Source organism: Scomber scombrus, chromosome 14 (assembly GCF_963691925.1).
Source record: "Scomber scombrus chromosome 14, fScoSco1.1, whole genome shotgun sequence".
Taxonomy (NCBI): Eukaryota; Metazoa; Chordata; class Actinopteri; order Scombriformes; family Scombridae; genus Scomber; species Scomber scombrus.
In genome coordinates this window covers 25,431,558-25,451,659 of record NC_084983.1, presented here as the reverse complement: position 1 = coordinate 25,451,659, position 20,102 = coordinate 25,431,558, and the positions used below count along the sequence as shown (strand labels likewise).

The following is a 20,102-nucleotide window of genomic DNA, read 5'->3' as shown; positions in this document are numbered from 1 at the left end:
GTTTTCAAAATGTGTTTATGGTCTCAATCGCTAGTTTAAAGCCTTCTTCAATGCAGTATGATGTTCATTGGTGAAATTTTGGCCTCCCTGATTTTAGATCAGATCCGATACTATTGGCTTCCAAGCAGCAGTCCACGAACCAATGGATGACGTCACGGATGTTACGTCCATTTTATATACAGTCTATGCTTAAAACATTTATTTTTAGCAGAACTTTTTACTTTTAGTTAACCTTGCTTTTTGCTACTTTTATATGCTCTTGTTTTATGATGTTTTATCTTAGTTATTTTTTAAAAATCTGTCTTTTATATTGATGCTTTTTACTTGTACCACTTTGAGATTTGCTTCAAATGTAAAATGCGTTCCAAATAAAATGTATTATTATTAATAATAATATTTAACTAATTCAGTGGAGTTCTACAAATGACCTGTGACGGCAGTAATATGCCTTTGATAGGTCCAGTCTGCTTCAAATATCACCGGAAGAAGACAAAAGGGGAGACCAGTCTAAGACGCGCATTTCAGAACTGGATGAGGAAAGGAGTCTGATTTACTCAAACCGTCTCTGGTAAGTTTTTTCTTATCCAAAATGACTAAAGATGGTACAGATACTAAGTTAGCTGGTGTACACATTGAGACATGTAACAGAATATTATCGAAGAATGAACTCGGTGTCAGAAGCAGTGGCGGCTGGTGACAAAAATGTTTGGGGGGGCGCAGTTTGATGGTTGGTGGTCCTAGGGTTAGTGTCAAATAAGCCGTAGCACCACTTCATACCGCAGCAAAAAAATAAAAATAAGAAAGAAAAACGAATCTAAAAACAACACAACACACTATAATGTCCCCTGGTTTGTCCCAGTATAGTATCTCTGACCCACAGAGAGAGGAATAAAAAATTATAACCAGATATGATAAAATGCACATTTCACTCACATCACTTAAAGATACCAGCAGTTAAAGCAGAGTTACCAATAAGGTAATATGCTTAAAAAGAGACACCACCTATATTTTAGTTATTGTGTCTTCAGTCCTGATTTCACAGTAATCTGTTAGTTGTTGCAATACCTAAACATGACAATAGATGGCGCATTAAGCACTATACACTGCTGTGATTAGGCATAATTTATTTAACTTTAATAATGAAATGTACCCAAATCAACTGTAATAGTCAAAATTACTTCCATCACTTCTTATCCTGCATTTATGCATTTTAGTTTTTTACACTTCATAGTTATGTCTTTTATAAAGTATTTTTTAACACTTTACAATATTAATAACAGCAATGCAGCTACTACCTGATCTTTTATATGTCCTGTTGGAGCTGCTGGATGCAGCCACTGACTGAATCTATGTTCCTCTTCTGGAGCTTGGCATAGCGGAGGTCCACATGTGGCCAGATGTGGTGAAACAGCTGCAGAAAGAGCTCAGCAATGCTAAGTCTGCTAAAAACAACTTAGCTCCATGCTATTGTCTCGATGGCTGCAGCTTTCTGTTTGATTTTTTTCAGAGAGATGTTTTAGGTCTCGTTCCCCTGTCGTTGTCCACAACGCTTCGGTGCTGACACTTTGAAACAGCAAACAGATAAAGCAATAAAAGGAATAACTCACACTGCATCCAGCTAGCCAGCTCCGTTTATCATAACAGCAGCAGGAGAAACTCTCAGCTCCTCCATCACCTGCTGCTGCTTTATCCTCTTTCTCTCTTCTAGTTAAAGTCTTGTGAAATTATTTTTTTGTAGAGAAATTACAAAATAATCTTCTTTAATTTCCGCGGCTCCACTTTAACGTCATCTCCTGAACCTACCGTCAGCAGGAGTTTGGGTGACAGCAGCTGACGGGAGGGCGTGAATGACAGCCGGAACTGTCCAATCACAGTAGATTAAAAAACATGAAACAACAACAATTCGCTGCCAATAAAAGTGGGCGTGTCCGGGGCGCACTGAGCTGCGCCCCGTGGGAAACGTGACGCAGGCCAATGAGAGAGCAGATTCAGGTCACATGCTTGTCAAAAGTTTGAGGGCTTGCATTGACTTCCATTAGTCCGGCGCCCCACGTACAGGAAGTACATATAGAAATTAATAAAATACCATTTGGAATCGATTTATAATGAATGATGACAGGTGCTTAGAGGCTAACAGGACCATCTTGCAAACAAATACTATTTATTTCATAATTATTTAGCATTTTCTAATTCATTTATGTTTAATATGTTTAAGTAGATTTTGGCCAGATATTTGATGGGGGCGGCGCCCCAGCGCCCCGCATTGACCGGCCGCCACTGGTCAGAAGACTTCCGTGATAACTTAAATGGTTGACAGGAACATGTAGCTTTATGGTCATTATAACGTCACTGTATTATTTTTCTCCATCCTCAGCTGTGTGCGCCCGAAGAGAAAAACATTTCACAGATAAAACAGCCTAGTTTTCCAATAGCCTGCTACATTAACTTTTAAGACACCGTGGCCACTGTCAAGAGTCGGAGATGATGGAGAAAAAGCAAAACTAAAAATCCTGTTTCTCTAAAATCACAAGTAACTCATGGATTGGAAATATATGGACTGATGCCAACTTCCGGGATGACTTTGTTAAAAAAACAAACGACGCCGCTTTCCTACCATAGTAAGGTAGACACCGAACTACATCCTGATGTTCACTAAATGAGCCGTCCCCTGAGCTGGACTAATAGCATTTGGACAGGGACGGTCTTAAAAGTCCAACATTTAAACTTTCTGCAGGTGAGGAAACTCAAGCTGTTGTTGTAAAGTACCTTTTGCCATCTAGTGGATCTACTTTTTGTTTTCGAGTTTAACAGTTTGTTCTTAATGCACTAAGATATGGTTAAAACATTTAAAATACATTGTTTAATTTTTACTATATGGCGACCATATGCCTTTATAAAAAGCTTCTTAGACCATTAAAGTCAGCTGTGATGGATTTGTTTTGTTGTTGTGCTAGTTTTCATAATATTAAGAATTGTAATGTTAATATTAACAGAATTTTTTGGGGTTTGGCTCTATAAACACCAAATGTTGTATACAGCTTAGGGGGGACTGATATACACATTTTGAACATAAATGAACAAAATTGGTTAAAAACCATGGCTGCAATCAACTAAAATATCTCCGGAAAGGGTGGTGGTTGTAGAATATTGACCATAACTCATTGACCATTTGTCCAGTCATTATAAATCTTTTCATGTGTGTTCCCTCTGTCATTGGGAACAGGTCTACCAAAGCATTTTGAACTGGACCCCTTAGGGGCACCAGAATAATACAAACATGTATGTGAAAATCTGGTGGACAGAATTTCACCATACTTGGCGTTCTTGCTCTGGGAACATGTATTAACCAACATCTGAAGTGCTGTATTGGGTGGTGCAAGTGGACATGTCCTATCACGTATTTCCAAGTTTCAATTATTGAAATGCTGCAGGCTTTTTGATGATGACACAAGTGTATGAATGTTCTCACCTGTTTACACCTTTTCTTAAACAGAACTGAACAAGCTGAAATGACGTTGCTTACATTTCTGAAGCCTGAAACTCGCTCATTGCTGCTTGCGGCTTTAATTGTGGCTGATTGAGCTGCTTCCCTCTGTTGAGCGCAAAAAAGATTTGAACCCGCTAATTGCTGCTTGCAGCTATATTTGTTTTTAGGGTTTTATTTTTAGTAAAGTGAATCACAGTAAATGCCATATTGATTTGAACAAACTAAATTATATATTTTTGTACTTTAAGCCATTAGAAATCTGTCATGTTTCTGTGTCCTTTCCTGTAGGTAAACTACAACATTACCTCCTGTCAAAGTTGCTGAGATAAATCTCCAAACATCATAATGGGACCCAAGGTTAAGGCCAAAAGTAGTGGACCAATGGACAAATTCGTCAAGGTACTGATTTCTCCTGTTCCAAATTATTTCATATACTTTTACCACATTAGTTATTTGATTTGTGAGACTACTGTCTTATAAACGTTTGGCAGTTTCATCTAGCTCAGTGTCCCTTATCAAGAAAATATATTTAAAAAGTAATCATCAGGATCATGTCAAAACTCTTGCATTTTGTAATACATAGCTATTGACAACATTACTGTTATTGTTAGAGGAAGAAAATGGCAGGAAACCAGAATGGAGAAAGCAGTCCACCTCTTAATTTACAAGTTGACAAGTTACAACCAAAGGTTTGTCATATTTTGTTTAATTTCTGTGTTGGCTAATAATAATAATGAATAAAATACACAGCAACATCTTTACTGAACCTTCATTATTTTGATTAGTGCGACTACTGTTTTATATTAGTTTGGTAATTTTATCTCGCTCTTTATCTCTTATCAAGGAAACTAATAACATGTCAAAACTCTTGAGCATGCTTTTTTGTAATACATAGCTGTTGACAACATTACTGTTATTGTTAGAGGAAGAAAATGGCAGGAAACCAGAATGGAGAAAGCAGTCGGCCACCACGTATACAAGTTGATAAGTTACAAGTAAAGGTTTGTCATATTTTGTTTAATTTCTGTGTTGCCTAGTAATAATTATGGATAAAATACAGAGACTTATTCATTCAACATCTTAATTAACATTTTAGTCCCAACTGCTGCTGTTTTTTATTTACATGGTAAAAATGTATTTACTGGTAGTGTTAGTAGGTGTTTTCATTTCACTTCAGTTATGAGTTTGAGATGATACAACAAGGTTTTAGTGTGATATTTCTTTAACGGAATAAAGTTGTTGTCCTGATCATTTTGTTTTTTCATTGCCAGGAAGTGGAGCCACATGAAACCCATTCTTTTGATTGGTGCTTGGGTGACAAGAAACCTGAAACTATCACCTGTGATAAAGCAAGAACTGTTGAGGATGTGCTGAAGACAAGTGATGAGTTTAGAAAAATTGCAAAAATTAACAAAGACAAAGAGCTTGTTATTATAAGAGATGGGGAAAGCTATCAGTTCACACTTTCCATGTTGCTTAATTAAAGGTGAACGTCTGACTGTCAGATATGTTAAAGCTGTGGACAAGGCGAAACAATCAGCATGTGTTCCCCAAAGAAAGAGGCCACCTGGCAAGCTTATGATCTTTCATGTCCTAACAAAGGGAGGTAAAAAAGTAGTGAAAATCATGAGAAACCCAGCGCTACAAAGAGAAGCTCACATTAATGAAATTACTGTTTATGCATATAACGGGGAAAAAGTGAAGCAGGCTCTTAAGAGAGATGGCCGTCTATTGGATATTATATTCAATAAGACCTGCGCTCTCTCTCGCACAAGCACTAACATGGCAATGTCCAACCTCGTTGATGACCTTGATGGGGAAACTGTCAAGATCATACTACGCAGTAAGTCTAGTCCACCAGAAAGTCAGCCTGGTAGTCTTGATGATATGTACATGGTGCAAAATGAATCTCAGAGATCTGATTTAGATGAAAACCAAGATCCTCCACAGCAGTCAGCCACAACTGAGTCAGTGAATGACAACACACCAAAGGAGAAAACAGAGCTAAATGGTGGCACAACCACATTAAAAATATTACATGAAATACCCGATTCAAAACCAATGCAGCATCTTCTGTCTAAACAGTTAGAAGATGTTGTGAACAGGATGAAAAATCAGCGTGTTCCAAAGCGTTCTCGTATTCAAAATCTCTTCCATGTGGAGTATGGAAAGAATGATGAGACATGCAAGAAAGTGAAAACTATGAAGAAATTGATGCAGCTGAGTGATTCTGTGTGCCAGGTGAGAGTAGATGGGAGTCCACTTGGAACCGGCTTTCTCCTGTTTGGTAGGTTTGTCCTCACAAACAACCATGTCGTTAAAAATGTTAATCCTGTGACTGGAGGGAAACTTCAGCAGAGGGTAACTGTCCATTTCTCCTTTGAAAGTCTAGACCACATGCAGGGTGAGCAAGGGTCACAAGCAAACATGGTAGTGGAAGAAATCGTTGGTGGTGAATACGGTCTTGGTGTGTCAGGTCACATGCATGACTGGGCTTTGTTGAAACTCAGGGCTGATCAGACGTTGCCTGATGGACTGTTACCACACTTTGGATTCCTTCCCCAAGATGGTGGAATTTGCATAATTGGGCATCCTGGTGAAGGTGTGAAAAAGATTGATCCATGCTTCATTATTCCATCTGAAAAGCGCAGCCAGATTGTGGAGAGGCATCAAAATGAAAATCCAGAGGGCGTTTTGAGAGAAGACAGTGAACAGCGGATTCAGCTGATCACTAACAATTTCTTTAGAAATGTGGCAGAATCTGTCAAACATAAAAGCCAGGCTCTGACTTATGAGTCTTGTTTTTACTTTGGCTCATCTGGTTCTCCTGTCTTTGATAATCACTGCAATGTTGTTGCAATGCATACTGGAGGGTACCACTACCACAATGTAAGAGGTCACCCCCAAAGTGTCATAGAGTATGGCCATCCTTTGTCCGTCATAATGGAGCGCATCATCATCCAGATGGTGGAAAAGAGAAAACTTGATGTGTTGAAACACGAAAATGTGATGGTCAGTTTGAAGAAACTGATCGAAAGCAGAAATCTCGTAGAATTTAGAAATGCCGTAAGCAACTCAGTTAATACAGGTGATGAGAAACTCACGACGTTCTTTGAGTTCTTCTCTCAGACAGAGAACCCCGTCCCAATGGACACAGACTAAGCTAACTGCAGACTAAAGACACAGTGAAAGCAGTTTGAAAGCTGAGCAACAAGGGCTTGTACTTTTCGCATATAGCTACTAGGACACATTTTAATTAAACACCAAAGGAGTGCAGGGAGGGATTTTATTAGAAACTTGTTGTATTTTCTGGAATCTATATTTTCCTGTATGGAAATAAATGGTGAAACGTTCATGCACGTACACATAAAGATTTGAAACTTGTTGAGAAGGTAGATAATTGTTTTTTTAAATTTAAAAAATACATGGCATTTTGTGACATAAAATCATGTTTTCATTGTATGTGCTTTTTAATGAACTGTATTTTTTATAATTTTCTTTACTTTCTTAATACTTTACTTTCCTCAATCACCAAAACAGCCTTCTATCAGCTTAAGAACATATCCAGGGTGAAGGGTTTTATGTTTGAAACAGACCAGGAGAAGTTGATTCATGCTTTCATCTCCAGTAGACTCGACTACTGTAACGGTCTTCTGACTGGACTCCCACAAAAAAGCATTAAACAACTGCAGCTCATTCAGAACGCTGCAGCTCGAGTTTTAACCAGAACAAAGAGATCAGAGCACATTACTCCAGTTCTAAAGTCTTTACACTGGCTCCCAGTCAGCTATAGAATAGATTTTAAAGTTATGCTACTGGTCTACAAATCACTGAATGGTTTAGGTCCAGAATACATGAATGACATGTTAGTAGAATATAAACCCAGTAGGGCTCTGAGATCTACTGACTCAGGTCAGATAGTGGAGCCCAGAGTTCAGACTAAACATGGTGAAGCAGCTTTTAACTGTTAGGCTGCACACAATATTTTAAAAACCAGGTTAAAAACACTTCTCTTCTCCTGTGCTTATGATTGAGCTCTTTCAAAGCACTTTAAATTTTAATGTTTCATTTGCACTCTATGTCCTTTTAATGATTTTAAAGCAAATCATTATTTTATACTGCAACCTTATATTTAATGCTCTATTATAGTATTTTATTTCTCTCTTTTTCTTTGTTTCTGTACTTTGTTTTTATTATTAGTGTGTGTGGTCAGTGGGGAGTGGGGGGGGGGGCATGTGTTTACTATAATTGGGTTTTATTTTTATTTCTCAAATTCCATGGTTTTTTGGGGGGGGGTTTTCAATTTTTTCTGTTAAATGTTTGTTTTATGTAAAGCACATTGAGTTGCGACTGTGTATGAAATGCGCTATATAAATAAAACTGCCTTGCCTTGCCTGGCCTAATAAATTTCACACTGAAATACTGAGCATTTATTTTATTGTGTATGTAAAAGATTATTTTACACCCATTCTAAATTGTGTTTGACGGATTTCACTAACAGTCTGATTTTCAGTAGTGAGTCAGATTAAACAACAGGTGGAGACATTTGATTTCTTTGACGCTTTAATCTAGAGAGAGAGAGTACCAGAAGAAATTAGACCAGCACTCTCAGATTCTAGCACCAATGGTGGGAAATGTGGGGCCAACGCGAAAGTAACTTAAAACTGCATTCTATCAAAAGGCCACCAGGGGGCGACCGTTTTGGTGTCAAAAGGACTTCCGTCTCTATACAAGTCAATGGAGAATTCACCAACTTCTCACTTGATTTCTAACCTCAGTAAACGTTTTCAAAATGTGTTTATGGTCTCAATCGCTAGTTTAAAGCCTTCTTCAATGCAGTATGATGTTCATTTGTGAAATGTTGGCCTCCCTGATTTTAGATCAGATCCGATACTATTGGCTTCCAAGCAGCAGTCCACGAACCAATGGGTGACTTCACGGATGTTACGTCCATTTTATATACAGTCTATGCTTAAAACATTTATTTTTAGCAGAACCTTTGACTTTTAGTTAACCTTGCTTTTTGATACTTTTATATGCTCTTGTTTTATGATGTTTTATGTTAGTTCTTTTTAAAAATCTGTCTTTTATATTGATGCTTTTTACTTGTACCACTTTGAGATTTGCTTCAAATGTAAAATGCGTTCCAAATAAAATGTATTATTATTAATAATAATATTTAACTAATTCAGTGGAGTTCTACAAATGACCTGTGACGGCAGTAATATGCCTTTGATAGGTCCAGTCTGCTTCAAATATCACCAGAAGAAGAAAAAAAAAGGGGAGACCAGTCAAAGGCGCCCATTTCAAAACTGGATGAGGAAAGGAGTCTGATTTACTCACACCGTCTCTGGTAAGTTTTTCGGTCTTAAAAAAATACCTCAAACCGTTCTTTCTTATCCGAAATGACTAAAGATGGTACAGATACTTAGCTGGTGTACACGTTGAGACATGTAACAGAATATTATCGAAGAATGAACTCGGTGTCAGAGAAGACGTCCGTGTTAACTTAAATGGCTGACAGGAACATGTAGCTTTATGGTCATAACGTCACTGTATTATTTTTCTCCATCCTCAGCTGTGTGCACCCGAAGAGAAAAACATTTCACAGATAAAACAGCCTAGTTCTCCAATAGCCTGCTACATTAACTTTTAAGACACCGTGGCCACTGACAAAGCAGAACTAAAAAATCCTGTTTCTCTAAAGTCACAAGTAACTCATGGATTGGAAATATATGGACAGATGCCAACTTCCGGGATTACTTTGTTAAAACACAAACAACACCTCTTTCCTACCATAGTAAGGAGTTCCAGAAGTAATACAAACAATGTATGTGAAAATCTGGTGGACAGAATTTCCCCATACTTGGCGTTCTTGCTCTTGGAACATCTGAAGTGCTATATTGAGTGGTGCAAGTGGACATGTCCTATCACCAGTGGCGTGCACAGACATTTTGGGGGGCAGGTGCTCAGTGAAAAATAAGGGCACTTTGTGCAGCATGTGGAACTGCAGGCTGCCTTATTATAGCAGAGATTTATCTCCCTCATCTTCCATGCTAGTAGATGGCCTATTGCTGGACAGCACACAGCTGCTTCCCTGCTGTAGCTGCCTAGAATAGAATAATAATAGTTTTAATAATAGCCTATTTTTTAAGTTTTAATAATAGCCTATTATGGTAAATACAAGATTACTGCAAGTCTTGTAACATAGAAATAATTTATGGTTGGTACAAAATAATACAATTAGCTAATATATCTTAAACAGAACTGAACAAGCTGAAGAGGCGTTGCTTACATTTGTTAAGCCTGAAACTCGCTCATTGCTGCTTGCGGCTTTAATTGTGGCTGATTGAGCTGCTTCCCTCTGTTGAGTGCAAAAAAGGTTTGAACCTGCTAATTGCTGCTTGCAGCTATATTTGTTTTTATGGTTTTATTTTTAGTAAAGTGAATCACAGCAAATGCCATATTGATTTGAAAAGACTAAATTATATATTTTTGTACTTTAAGCCATTAGAAATCGGTCATGTTTCTGTGTCCTTTCCTGTAGGTAAACTACAACATTACCTCCTGTCAAAGTTGCTGAGATAAATCTCCAAACATCATAATGGGACCCAAGGTTAAGGCCAAATGTGGTGGACCAATGGACAAATTCGTCAAGGTACTGATTTCTCCTGTTCCAAGTTATTTCATATACTTTTACCACATTAGTTATTGGATTTGTGAGACTACTGTCTTATAAACGTTTGGCAGTTTCATCTAGCTCAGTGTCCCTTATCAAGAAAATATATTTAAAAAGTAATCATCAGGATCATGTAAAAACTCTTGCATTTTGTAATACATTGCTATTGACAACATTACTGTTTGTTATCTCAAGAAAATGGCAGGAAACCAGAATGGAGAAAACAGTCCACCTCCTAATTTACAAGTTGACAAGTTACAACCAAAGGTTTGTCATATTTTGTTTAATTTCTGTGTTGGCTAATAATAATAATGAATAAAATACACAGCAACATCTTTACTGAACTTTCATTATGTTGATTAGTGAGACTACTGTTTTATATTAGTTTGGTAATTTTATCTCGCGCTTTATCTCTTATCAAGGAAACTAATAACATGTCAAAACTTTTGAGCATGCTTTTTTGTAATACATAGCTGTTGACAACATTACTGTTATTGTTAGAGGAAGAAAATGGCAGGAAACCAGAATGGAGAAAGCAATCGGCCACCACTTGTACAAGTTGATGATAAGTTACAAGTAAAGGTTTGTCATATTTTGTTTAATTTCTGTGTTGCCTAGTAATAATTATGGATAAAATACAAAGAGACTTATTCATTCAACATCTTAATTAACATTTTAGTCCCAACTGCTGCTGCTTTTTATTTTTATTTACATGGTAAAAATGTATTTACTGGTAGTGTTAGTAGGTGTTTTCATTTCACTTCAGTTATGTGTTTGAGATGATACAACAAGGTTTTAGTGTGATATTTCTTTAACGGAATAAAGTTGTTGTCCTGATCATTTTGTTTTTTCATTGCCAGGAAGTGGAGCCACATGAAACCCATTCTTTTGATTGGTGCTTGGGTGACAAGAAACCTGAAACTATCACCTGTGATAAAGCAAGAACTGTTGAGGATGTGCTGAAGACAAGTGATGAGTTTAGAAAAATTGCAAAAATTAACAAAGACAAAGAGCTTGTTATTATAAGAGATGGGAAAGCTATCAGTTCACACTTTCCATGTTGCTTAATTAAAGGTGAACGTCTGACTGTCAGATATGTTAAAGCTGTGGACGAGGCGAAACAATCAGCATGTGTTCCCCAGAGAAAGAGGCCACCCAGCAAGCTTATGATCTTTCATGTCCTAACAAAGGGAGGTAAAAAAGTAGTGAGAATCATGAGAAACCCAGCGCTACAAAGAGAAGCTCACATTAATGAAATTACTGTTTATGCATATAAGGGGGAAAAAGTGAAGCGGGCTCTTAAGAGAGATGGCCGTCTATCAGTTATTGTATTCAATAAGACCTGCGCTCTCTCTCGCACAAGCACTAACATGGCAATGTCCAACCTCGTTGATGACCTTGATGGGGAAACTGTCAAGATCATACTACGCAGTAAGTCTAGTCCACCAGAAAGTCCGCCTGGTAGTCTTGATGATATGTACATGGTGCAAAATGAATCTCAGAGATCTGATTTAGATGAAAACCAAGATCCTCCACAGCAGTCAGCCACAACTGAGTCAGTGAATGACAACACACCACAGGAGAAAACAGAGCCAAATGGTGGCACAACCACATTAAAAATATTACATGAAATACCCAATTCAAAACCAATGCAGGATGTCCTGTCTAAACAGTTAAAAGATGTTGTGAACAGGATAAAAAATCAGCGTGTTCCTAAGCGTTCTCGTATTCAAAATGTCTTCCATGTGGAGTATGGAAAGAATGATGAGACATGCAAGGAAGTGAAAACTATGAAGAAATTGATGCAGCTGAGTGATTCTGTGTGCCAGGTGAGAGTAGATGGGAGTCCACGTGGAACCGGCTTTCTCCTGTTTGGTAGGTTTGTCCTCACGAACGGCCATGTCGTTAAAGACTTTTATGATGTGACTGGAGGGCAACTTCAGCAGAGGGTAACTGTCAATTTCTCCTTTGAAAGTCTGGACCACATGCAGGGTGAGCAAGGGTCACAAGCAAACATGGTAGTGGAAGAAATCGTTGGTGGTGAATACTGTCTTGGTGTGTCAGGTCACATGCATGACTGGGCTTTGTTGAGACTCAGGGCTGATCAGACGTTGCCTGATGGACTGTTACCACACTTTGGATTCCTTCCCCAAGGTGGTGGAATTTGCATAATTGGGCATCCTGGTGAAGGTGTGAAAAAGATTGATGCATGCTTCATTATTCCGTCTGAAAAGCGCAGCCAGATTGTGGAGAGGCATCAAAATGAAAATCCAGAGGGCGTTTGGAATGAATTGAGTGACCTGCAGATTCAGCTGGTCACCAAATATTTCTTTAGAGATGTGGCAGAATCTGTCAAACATAACAGCCAGGCTCTGACTTATGAGTCTTGTTTTTACTTTGGCTCATCTGGTTCTCCTGTCTTTGATAATCACTGCAATGTTGTTGCAATGCATACTGGAGGGTACCACTACCACAATGTAAGAGGTCACCCCCAAAGTGTCATAGAGTATGGCCATCCTTTGTCCGTCATTATTGAGCGCATCATCATCCAGATGGTGGAAAACGGAAAACTTGATGTGTTGAAAGAGTACCTCGCTTGCAGTTATGCACAACACCAAAATGTGAAGATCAGTTTGAAGAAACTGATCGAAAGCAGAAATCTTGTAGCATTTAGAAATGCCGTAAACAACTCAGTTAATGCAGGTGATGAGAAACTCACGACGTTCTTTGAGTTCTTCTCTCAGACAGAGAACCCCGTCCCAATGGACACAGCCAGAGACTAAGCTAACTGCAGACTAAAGACACAGTGAAAGCAGTTTGAAAGCTGAGCAACAAGCGCTTGTCCTTTTCGCATATAGCTACTAGGATACATTTTAATTAAACACCAAAGGAATGCAGGGAGGGATTTTATTAAAAACTTGGTGTACTGAATGTTGTAAATATTAATATTCAGTTTTAGGATAAAGGAAACCATATTTCTTTTCCATACTCATTTTTAGTGATATCTCTAAATACGTATTTGTTTGGTTATCCATAAATAATTATGTTTTTTAATTCGATGCTTGCTCATTGCAAATGCAACTATTATTAATATGGTTGGATTTATTAGCTCAACTGGCCAATATTAATGGCCAATGATTTTATCTTATGACAGATATATCAGTGTTGGGATATACATATGCCGAATATGATTATTAAGAAGAATTGCAGTATAAAAATGCCTTACTCTGATGTGTCTGGTTCATTACATATCTTCTGAGATACTCTGATTTCTTGTATTTATTTCTATATTTTCCTGTATGGAGATAAATGATGAAATGTTCATGCACGTACACATGAAGATATGAAACTTGTTGAGAAGGTATATAATTGTTTTTAAAATTTAAAAAATACATGGCATTTTGTGACATAAAATCATGTTTTCATTGTATGTGCTTTTTAATGAACTGTATTTTTTATAATTTTTTTTACTTTCTTAATAAATTTCACACTGACATACTGAGCATTTATTTTATTGTGTATGTAAATTATTTTACACCCACTCTCTAAATTGTGTTTGACGATTTCACAAACAGTCAGTAGTGAGTCAGATTAAACAACAGGTGGAGACATTTGATTTCTTTGATGCTTTAATCTTTCTTTGGATCAACATTAGCCATTACAAAAATGGTGAAGGATGGTCATTACCCACACTACTCTGCCTCTGATTGGTTTACCTTGATATTCCTATATTAACCATAGGCTGTATATTAACCTTAACCAGTCTTCCTATGGATGTATTCAACGAGGGGAACCAGCACCAGTCACCCAGGGGCTACAACAATGGTTGTCTGATTAACGTACCAAAGAATAAACAGCTGTCTTTTCAATCATAAAAGTCTAGTCTTTGTGAAAACTGAAGAAGACAACAAAGATCTGACATAACTAGCAAATAAATAATAAATAAAAGTAATTTAATGCAGGCGGAACGTTTGAAGCGATCCTCATTTTCCACACGGAGCCTTTTGCGGAGGAGCACAGCTGAACGCTTGGCGAGATGGAAGTGTGAGAAATCTTTTTGAATTGATCATTAGTTCATAATTGTTTATGAGTGTTAACTGGAAACTGTTTGCTGTGTATTATAAAACATTTTTTAATCTCTTGATATGTTGTTGAAGGTTGAACAGTTTATCTATTTATCAGCCTGTTGAAAACGCTCATTTTAAACTCTAAAGTCAGTCGTAAAACCCCAAATTGCAGTCTGCTTTAATGAGATTTTTTATTTAATTTAAAGATTAATTATAAAGACAAATAAATCCGTTAAAACATTGGATGTTGCCATTATTTATTTTTGACAGCTGACAGTGCGACACTTGCTCATGATACATAATACAGGATTCAAAATATACTCAATAAATCTTAGAGGACAAAGCTTTTAAATAAAAGGCAGACAGGTTTAAGACTATTCTCAGTTTTGGCTTGATGAAATAGTGCAGAAACAATAAACGATTCAATATATTTAACAGGAAATTAATCTGCCACATCGTTTGCCATTTAAGAAGAACATCCTGATACCAGTTTCATTTTACTGGTAATTGACATACATATTGAAGATCTTTTGGATTTTGGACTCTTGGTTGAATTCACCATATGATTTTGTGAAATTGTAACAGATGTTTTTCACAAATGTTCTGACTTTTTATATATTATAATAATATGTAAATAATAAATCATTATTAGTAGCAGCACTATGCTACAGTAGAGCATTTTTACAAAGTTTCCAAATGTAAAGAATAGACAGAAATAAAAACATAAGTTTCAGTATTGTGATCTACTACATCCTTAAATAATCACAATCAATTTTACTGTCACCAAAAACACTCTTAGCATACAAAGAAGCAAAATGCTATTCTCAACTGATCAGTCATTTTTCACAGTAAAAACAAAAGATATTTAAAATATAGAATCGTAAAAACAGCAGCCTTTAAAGTAAAGTGTTGATGTGAATGAACTTATTTTCTTCTTTTTTAGGAAAAATGCTAACGCTGCTATGCTCAGCAACTATGAGGTAAGGTAATGCATTTTGTCTCAGTGTTTTACATTAAATCTGTTAGGGCTGTTAAAGGATGAGACGAAAATAATGTTGTATGTGTGTGTTTTTTCTCAGGTATTCAAACTCCTGACGGACCTGAAGGAGCAGAGGAAGGACAGTGGGAAGAACAAACACAGCGCTGGGCAGCAGAATCTCAACACCATCATGTATGAGGTCTGCACACGTCCTCTCTCTCTCTCTTCATTGACTTTAACCTGCTTAGTGTACCTGTTTTGTCACATCTACTCAACATGAAGCCCTTACGGTGTCCTTTGCATTTCCACACAGACTCTGAAGCACCTGTCGAAGACGCCCTGCAGCCGGCAGAGTCCAGAGATCGTCAAAGAATTTCTCACCACCATGATGCCTCACAAACTCACAAAGTCAGTAAGATCGTTATTTACATGAGATGAACCCAAATACTTAATGTATGTTGTGTTCTGTGCACACACACACACACACACACACACACACACACACACACACACACACACACACACACACACTGATGATATTTTTCCCCCAATGTCATCAGGGCTGAGAAACTGCATCTACTGAACCACCGGCCACAGACAGCAGTGGAAATTCAGCTAGTGAGTGTTTTTCAATACTTTTATCAATTACCATTATCAGGAGCGCCGTGGTGGTGGAGGGGTTAGAGCGCATGCCGCATAATCGCATTGCCCTGGTTCGAATCAGGACAGGGACCTATGCTGCAGGTCATTCCCCTCTCACTCTCTCTCTCTCTCTCTCTCTCTCTCTCTCTCTCTCTCACTCTCTCTCTCTCTCTCTCTCTCTCTCTCTGCAGGTCATCTCTCTCTCTCTCTCTCTCTCTCTCTCTCTCTCTCTCTCTCTCTCTCTCTCTCGCTCATATCCCAGCATCTCTGCCAGTATAAAAAAAATTATCAATCTCTTAAATGTCTCAGTGTCAAGCTGATGAAATATATATATATATTTTTTTTTAAATATTGTAAACAAATCCCATGTAAAGACCAAAACTTAACAACAAATTGACCCTTCTAACAAGTATTGTGCATGTAGCCAGTGCCAGTTATAGCTTGTTGGCACATACAGTAGGAGGGTGCCAAACAACATATCTGTTGACCAGACTGTTGCACTGAGTGACATATTCCTTCATTATAATGAATCACTGTAGTTCATTTTAAGTTGATCCCAAGTGTACCGTCCTCATGCCATAAATAACAATTACAGTAACAATCTGTTTGGAAGTCAGAAAGTATTGAGAGACTGACTGGTAATTCTTATTTAGGATTATGTAATTAATGTGTTTAGTCAGAGTTGGGCCTGGGTATCCTTAAAAACATTACGATATCAGTATCAATCCAAGTACCCTTAAAGTGATACCAACACCAATTGAGTACTTCATTCAATACCCATCTTGTGAATGGAAGCATTAAATTGCATAAAATGCCACCACTCCTCCACAGATGGGTTGTAACTGCTGTGGCAGCGGGCCAATTACATGTCACATTAATTCAGAGAGCGCTGGCTGTGAACAAGTCCGTACAAATAGACATATTTTCTAGCTCTGGATGCAATAAGGATCGATTGCAAGTATCGTTTATTACGGGAGACGTTTCGACACTACTTGGTATCAATTAGATAAGAGTATCGAGTACTGATACCCAGCCCTAGTCAAAGTTCATATGTTTTATTCAGCTGTTTTGCTGTACATGGCTTCAGTGATTCCAAAATCTCTGAAAATAGTTCAGTAAATTTGCTTTTTAATGTAATCATTTGGGAATAGAAGAGGCAAAATAATGTCTAAGCTGCTCATGTTTGGGACTGAATTTGATTTCCTGATGCTCTTAAGGAGATGTAACTCCCATTAGAGTACAGCATGTACGACTTGTCCTCCAAAGCCGCGTAAATTTTGTGGACTCATTCAAATGCAAAGCATATTAAGTGATCCCTGACTGGTCAGCGTGGGAAACATAAATGTGCTCTGTCTGTGTATGTTGCATTATTCCTGGGAATTGAACTTCCTGTTTTTCATTTACTCATTCATTCATTTCCGTCATTTGTAACTGCAAACATCTACAGTTACACACTTGCAGCTTAAAAAACTTGCACTAATGTTGTTTGTGTGAAAAACAAACCCCATGCTATAATAAAGTAAGCTCCAGTTGCAGAATACTTAGTGTTACATCATTTACAATAACAGACATTGGTGAATATGACTTTTATCTTTCTGTTTGTCGTCAGATGGTTGAAGAGAGTGAAGAGCGGTTATCAGAAGAGCAGATTGAGGAGCTCATCCACATAGTCGCAGACGTCCTGCCCGGCGACCCGGAGCAAGAAAACGCAGCTCCAGCAGATGCAGAAATGGTTGAAGGTGGTGAACAATCCTGACACAGTGACAGATCACAACTGACCCACAGGAGACCCTGGAGCGAGGGTCAAACCTATTACACAGCTGGACTGGTGGCCTTTTACCTGCGCTATTTTCCATCCCTGTTTGAACTGAACACCATGCAGACAGAAGGGATGCACAATTGCTAAAAGGACTTTATTAACTCTGAAATAAATGGAAGATGAGCAGATTGTTTCAGATTTGCATGTACACATACAACTGGATTCAAACCTCACATACACATACTTTGTCCAGGTTTATCTACCATGAGCCACAGTTGGCCCTGTTTTGCTTCTGAGTCTTCTAATTTGTATTTCACATGTGATAATGTTAACGTAGAGACTTGTGTTTACTTTGTATATTTTTGGTTTCTTACTTAATTTCAGTCGTCAGTTTCTACTGTCTGCATAGAAATAAGGGTGTCTGCTGCTGTATGATTTCCCAAGCTGTAATATAAGGCAGTCATGCAATTAAATGTGCATTGGTATAGCACTAGCATAAGGTCATACAGTATTATTAGAGTGGCTGTGTAATGACACAAGGGACAAAGGAGGTGATCGTTGTCTCTTATTCATGAGAGATGTTATCTAAAATAAAAGCTGCAGCCCTTTTTTGAATGTTGATGTGCTAAATGAGATGTAAAATAGGGAACATGGAGTTAACGTGGTGCAACACAACACACTGCGAAGAGCTGGTGCTAATTTTGGAGTGTCTTAAACTTATTTCACAGTCACATGATGGTGGTGTCACCTTCAGCTGCAGGAAACCACTTGAGTGTATCCTCATTCTTCAACTACTAGTAAGTGTGGCAATGCAACACAAAAACAGGAAAGCACCTGCAGGATGCCTTAAAAAACACTATGGCAATACATTAATATGCCAACTATACTGTAGTAGCCCCATAACCAGGGTGAATTGCCATTTTGTTTCTCTTCATTAGTTACTTTGCTATTTATTTTTAATCACTTAAAAAAAAAGTGTGTGGGCAGTGTTGTCGCAATCAAAAGAGGTCTGCAACAAGGCGAGAACCACAAACCATGTAGCAGCAAGAGGAGTGGCACACCAAGGAGGGGCGGGGGAATGCTTCTTTTTTTTTTTCTTGTACCATTGATATTTATGTATTGATGTAAAAACAAGATGCAATCACTAATGATAGTTAATAATTGGCTAAACACCTTTGAATATTTTTGTAAACCTTGAAACAGGTTTCAAGGTTGTAAGCTCAGCCGGCATCATTTTTTAATAGAAGAACAAACTTCTGTAAACACTCAGAGATTAAACTGGATATAAATTGTAAAAACACAGTTTCCAGATCAGCTCAAGTCTTCTGCGTTGGGATGTCACGAAGAAGCAGAGGAAGGATGTGCTGGTTAGACGCGTGTTTCTCAGTTTTGGGCTTCCTGTTAGTGTATAACTTTAGTTTCCTGTTCTTATTTAGTACCTTACTAAGGCGAGATACTGAGGCGTGGGTGAAAGTCCTAGACATTGATTTTGTACAGGAGACACGGCTGACGGAAACATTTGAGAAGTATTTTTAGTCAGTGGTCAGGTATAAACACCAAACATCTGCAGCCTACAGCTTCAAAAATGTGAATAATCGATTAGTGCTTCTCTTAATTTCATGCTTATCTTTTTTGATAATATTTGTTTAGTTACCAGTCAGACTTAGTAAGCAGTTTTACGATGCTTCTTTGGCCCTGCAGAGATGAGACAGAGGTGAAGCACCCCTGTCTGCTGCTCAGACTGACACCGAAGCACAGAGCTAACGACAGTATGTGTATGTAATTGTTTTTGATCATTTCTACAATTAATTATTAATTGAAAAACAATCCATCTCTATTGAAAATCTTAAATTGCAGACCCTCAGTCTGCTGTTTTCCAAGAAGCATTACTAAATGGGCAAAGCAGTCAACTGCCCCAGGGCCCACAAACACCAGGGGCCCTTGAAACTTTATTAATTGTTTTAATGTATTTAATCAAAATCTGTTTGACAATATGTACCACTAAAGCACATATTAACTTAGGGCCAAATTAAGGTTTATTATCAGATTTTCAGACCCAAGAGTTTTAACAACTTTTTTAGATTTGTGCCTACAGGTTGCATATGTTGTCCTATATCACCACAAAGCAAATACAGGAACACTGTACACAATGCACAGAGTGTGATGAACAGGGTTAATGGAAGTCACTTTGAAAGTTTTTTCCAGACTGTGTTATTCATGCAGAAATATTGACATGCTGTCACAGTGTTGACTTGGTAGAGTCAACATAAGTGCAATGGCAACAGACCGTTTTTACAGCAGACATGTTGACTTATCATATTAGTAAAAGCAAAGGTGTAACTAATAACATTAGGCACGGCTGTGTTATTTTAAAGTGATAGTGAGCAACCATGCACAATACTGGGATCGAAAGTTGTGATTGAAACTGAAACAACATTTTATTGTCATATTGAACTTGTCAAAATGTACTCTTTGCAGGTACCTTTTGG

The 20,102-nt window shown here is 37.8% G+C and overlaps 3 protein-coding genes across 3 annotated transcripts; all 3 read left to right on the top strand.

The window, feature by feature from the left end:
• The first annotated feature begins 496 nt into the window (after nucleotides 1-496).
• LOC133994012 (serine protease FAM111A-like) lies at nucleotides 497-13,441 on the top strand. The gene is made up of 6 exons (XM_062433178.1): nucleotides 497-568; nucleotides 2,375-2,734; nucleotides 3,776-3,886; nucleotides 4,099-4,176; nucleotides 10,668-10,748; nucleotides 11,027-13,441. Exons 3-6 carry the CDS (start codon nucleotides 3,833-3,835, stop codon nucleotides 12,947-12,949), a joined length of 2,136 nt encoding a protein of 711 aa, XP_062289162.1. The 5' UTR covers nucleotides 497-568; nucleotides 2,375-2,734; nucleotides 3,776-3,832; the 3' UTR covers nucleotides 12,950-13,441.
• LOC133994013 (serine protease FAM111A-like) lies at nucleotides 4,309-7,675 on the top strand. Its single transcript, XM_062433180.1, is given in 3 exon segments — nucleotides 4,309-4,488; nucleotides 4,759-4,929; nucleotides 4,931-7,675. Coding segments are annotated over 3 exon segments (1,959 nt in total). The 5' UTR covers nucleotides 4,309-4,419; the 3' UTR covers nucleotides 6,650-7,675.
• A 706-nt stretch (nucleotides 13,442-14,147) lies between the features above and the next one.
• crcp (calcitonin gene-related peptide-receptor component protein) lies at nucleotides 14,148-18,232 on the top strand. The gene is made up of 6 exons (XM_062433416.1): nucleotides 14,148-14,210; nucleotides 15,177-15,213; nucleotides 15,313-15,411; nucleotides 15,526-15,620; nucleotides 15,773-15,830; nucleotides 17,464-18,232. The coding sequence occupies exons 1-6, from the start codon at nucleotides 14,203-14,205 to the stop codon at nucleotides 17,608-17,610; spliced, it is 444 nt and encodes a 147-aa protein (XP_062289400.1). The 5' UTR covers nucleotides 14,148-14,202; the 3' UTR covers nucleotides 17,611-18,232.
• Nucleotides 18,233-20,102: the final 1,870 nt, after the last annotated feature.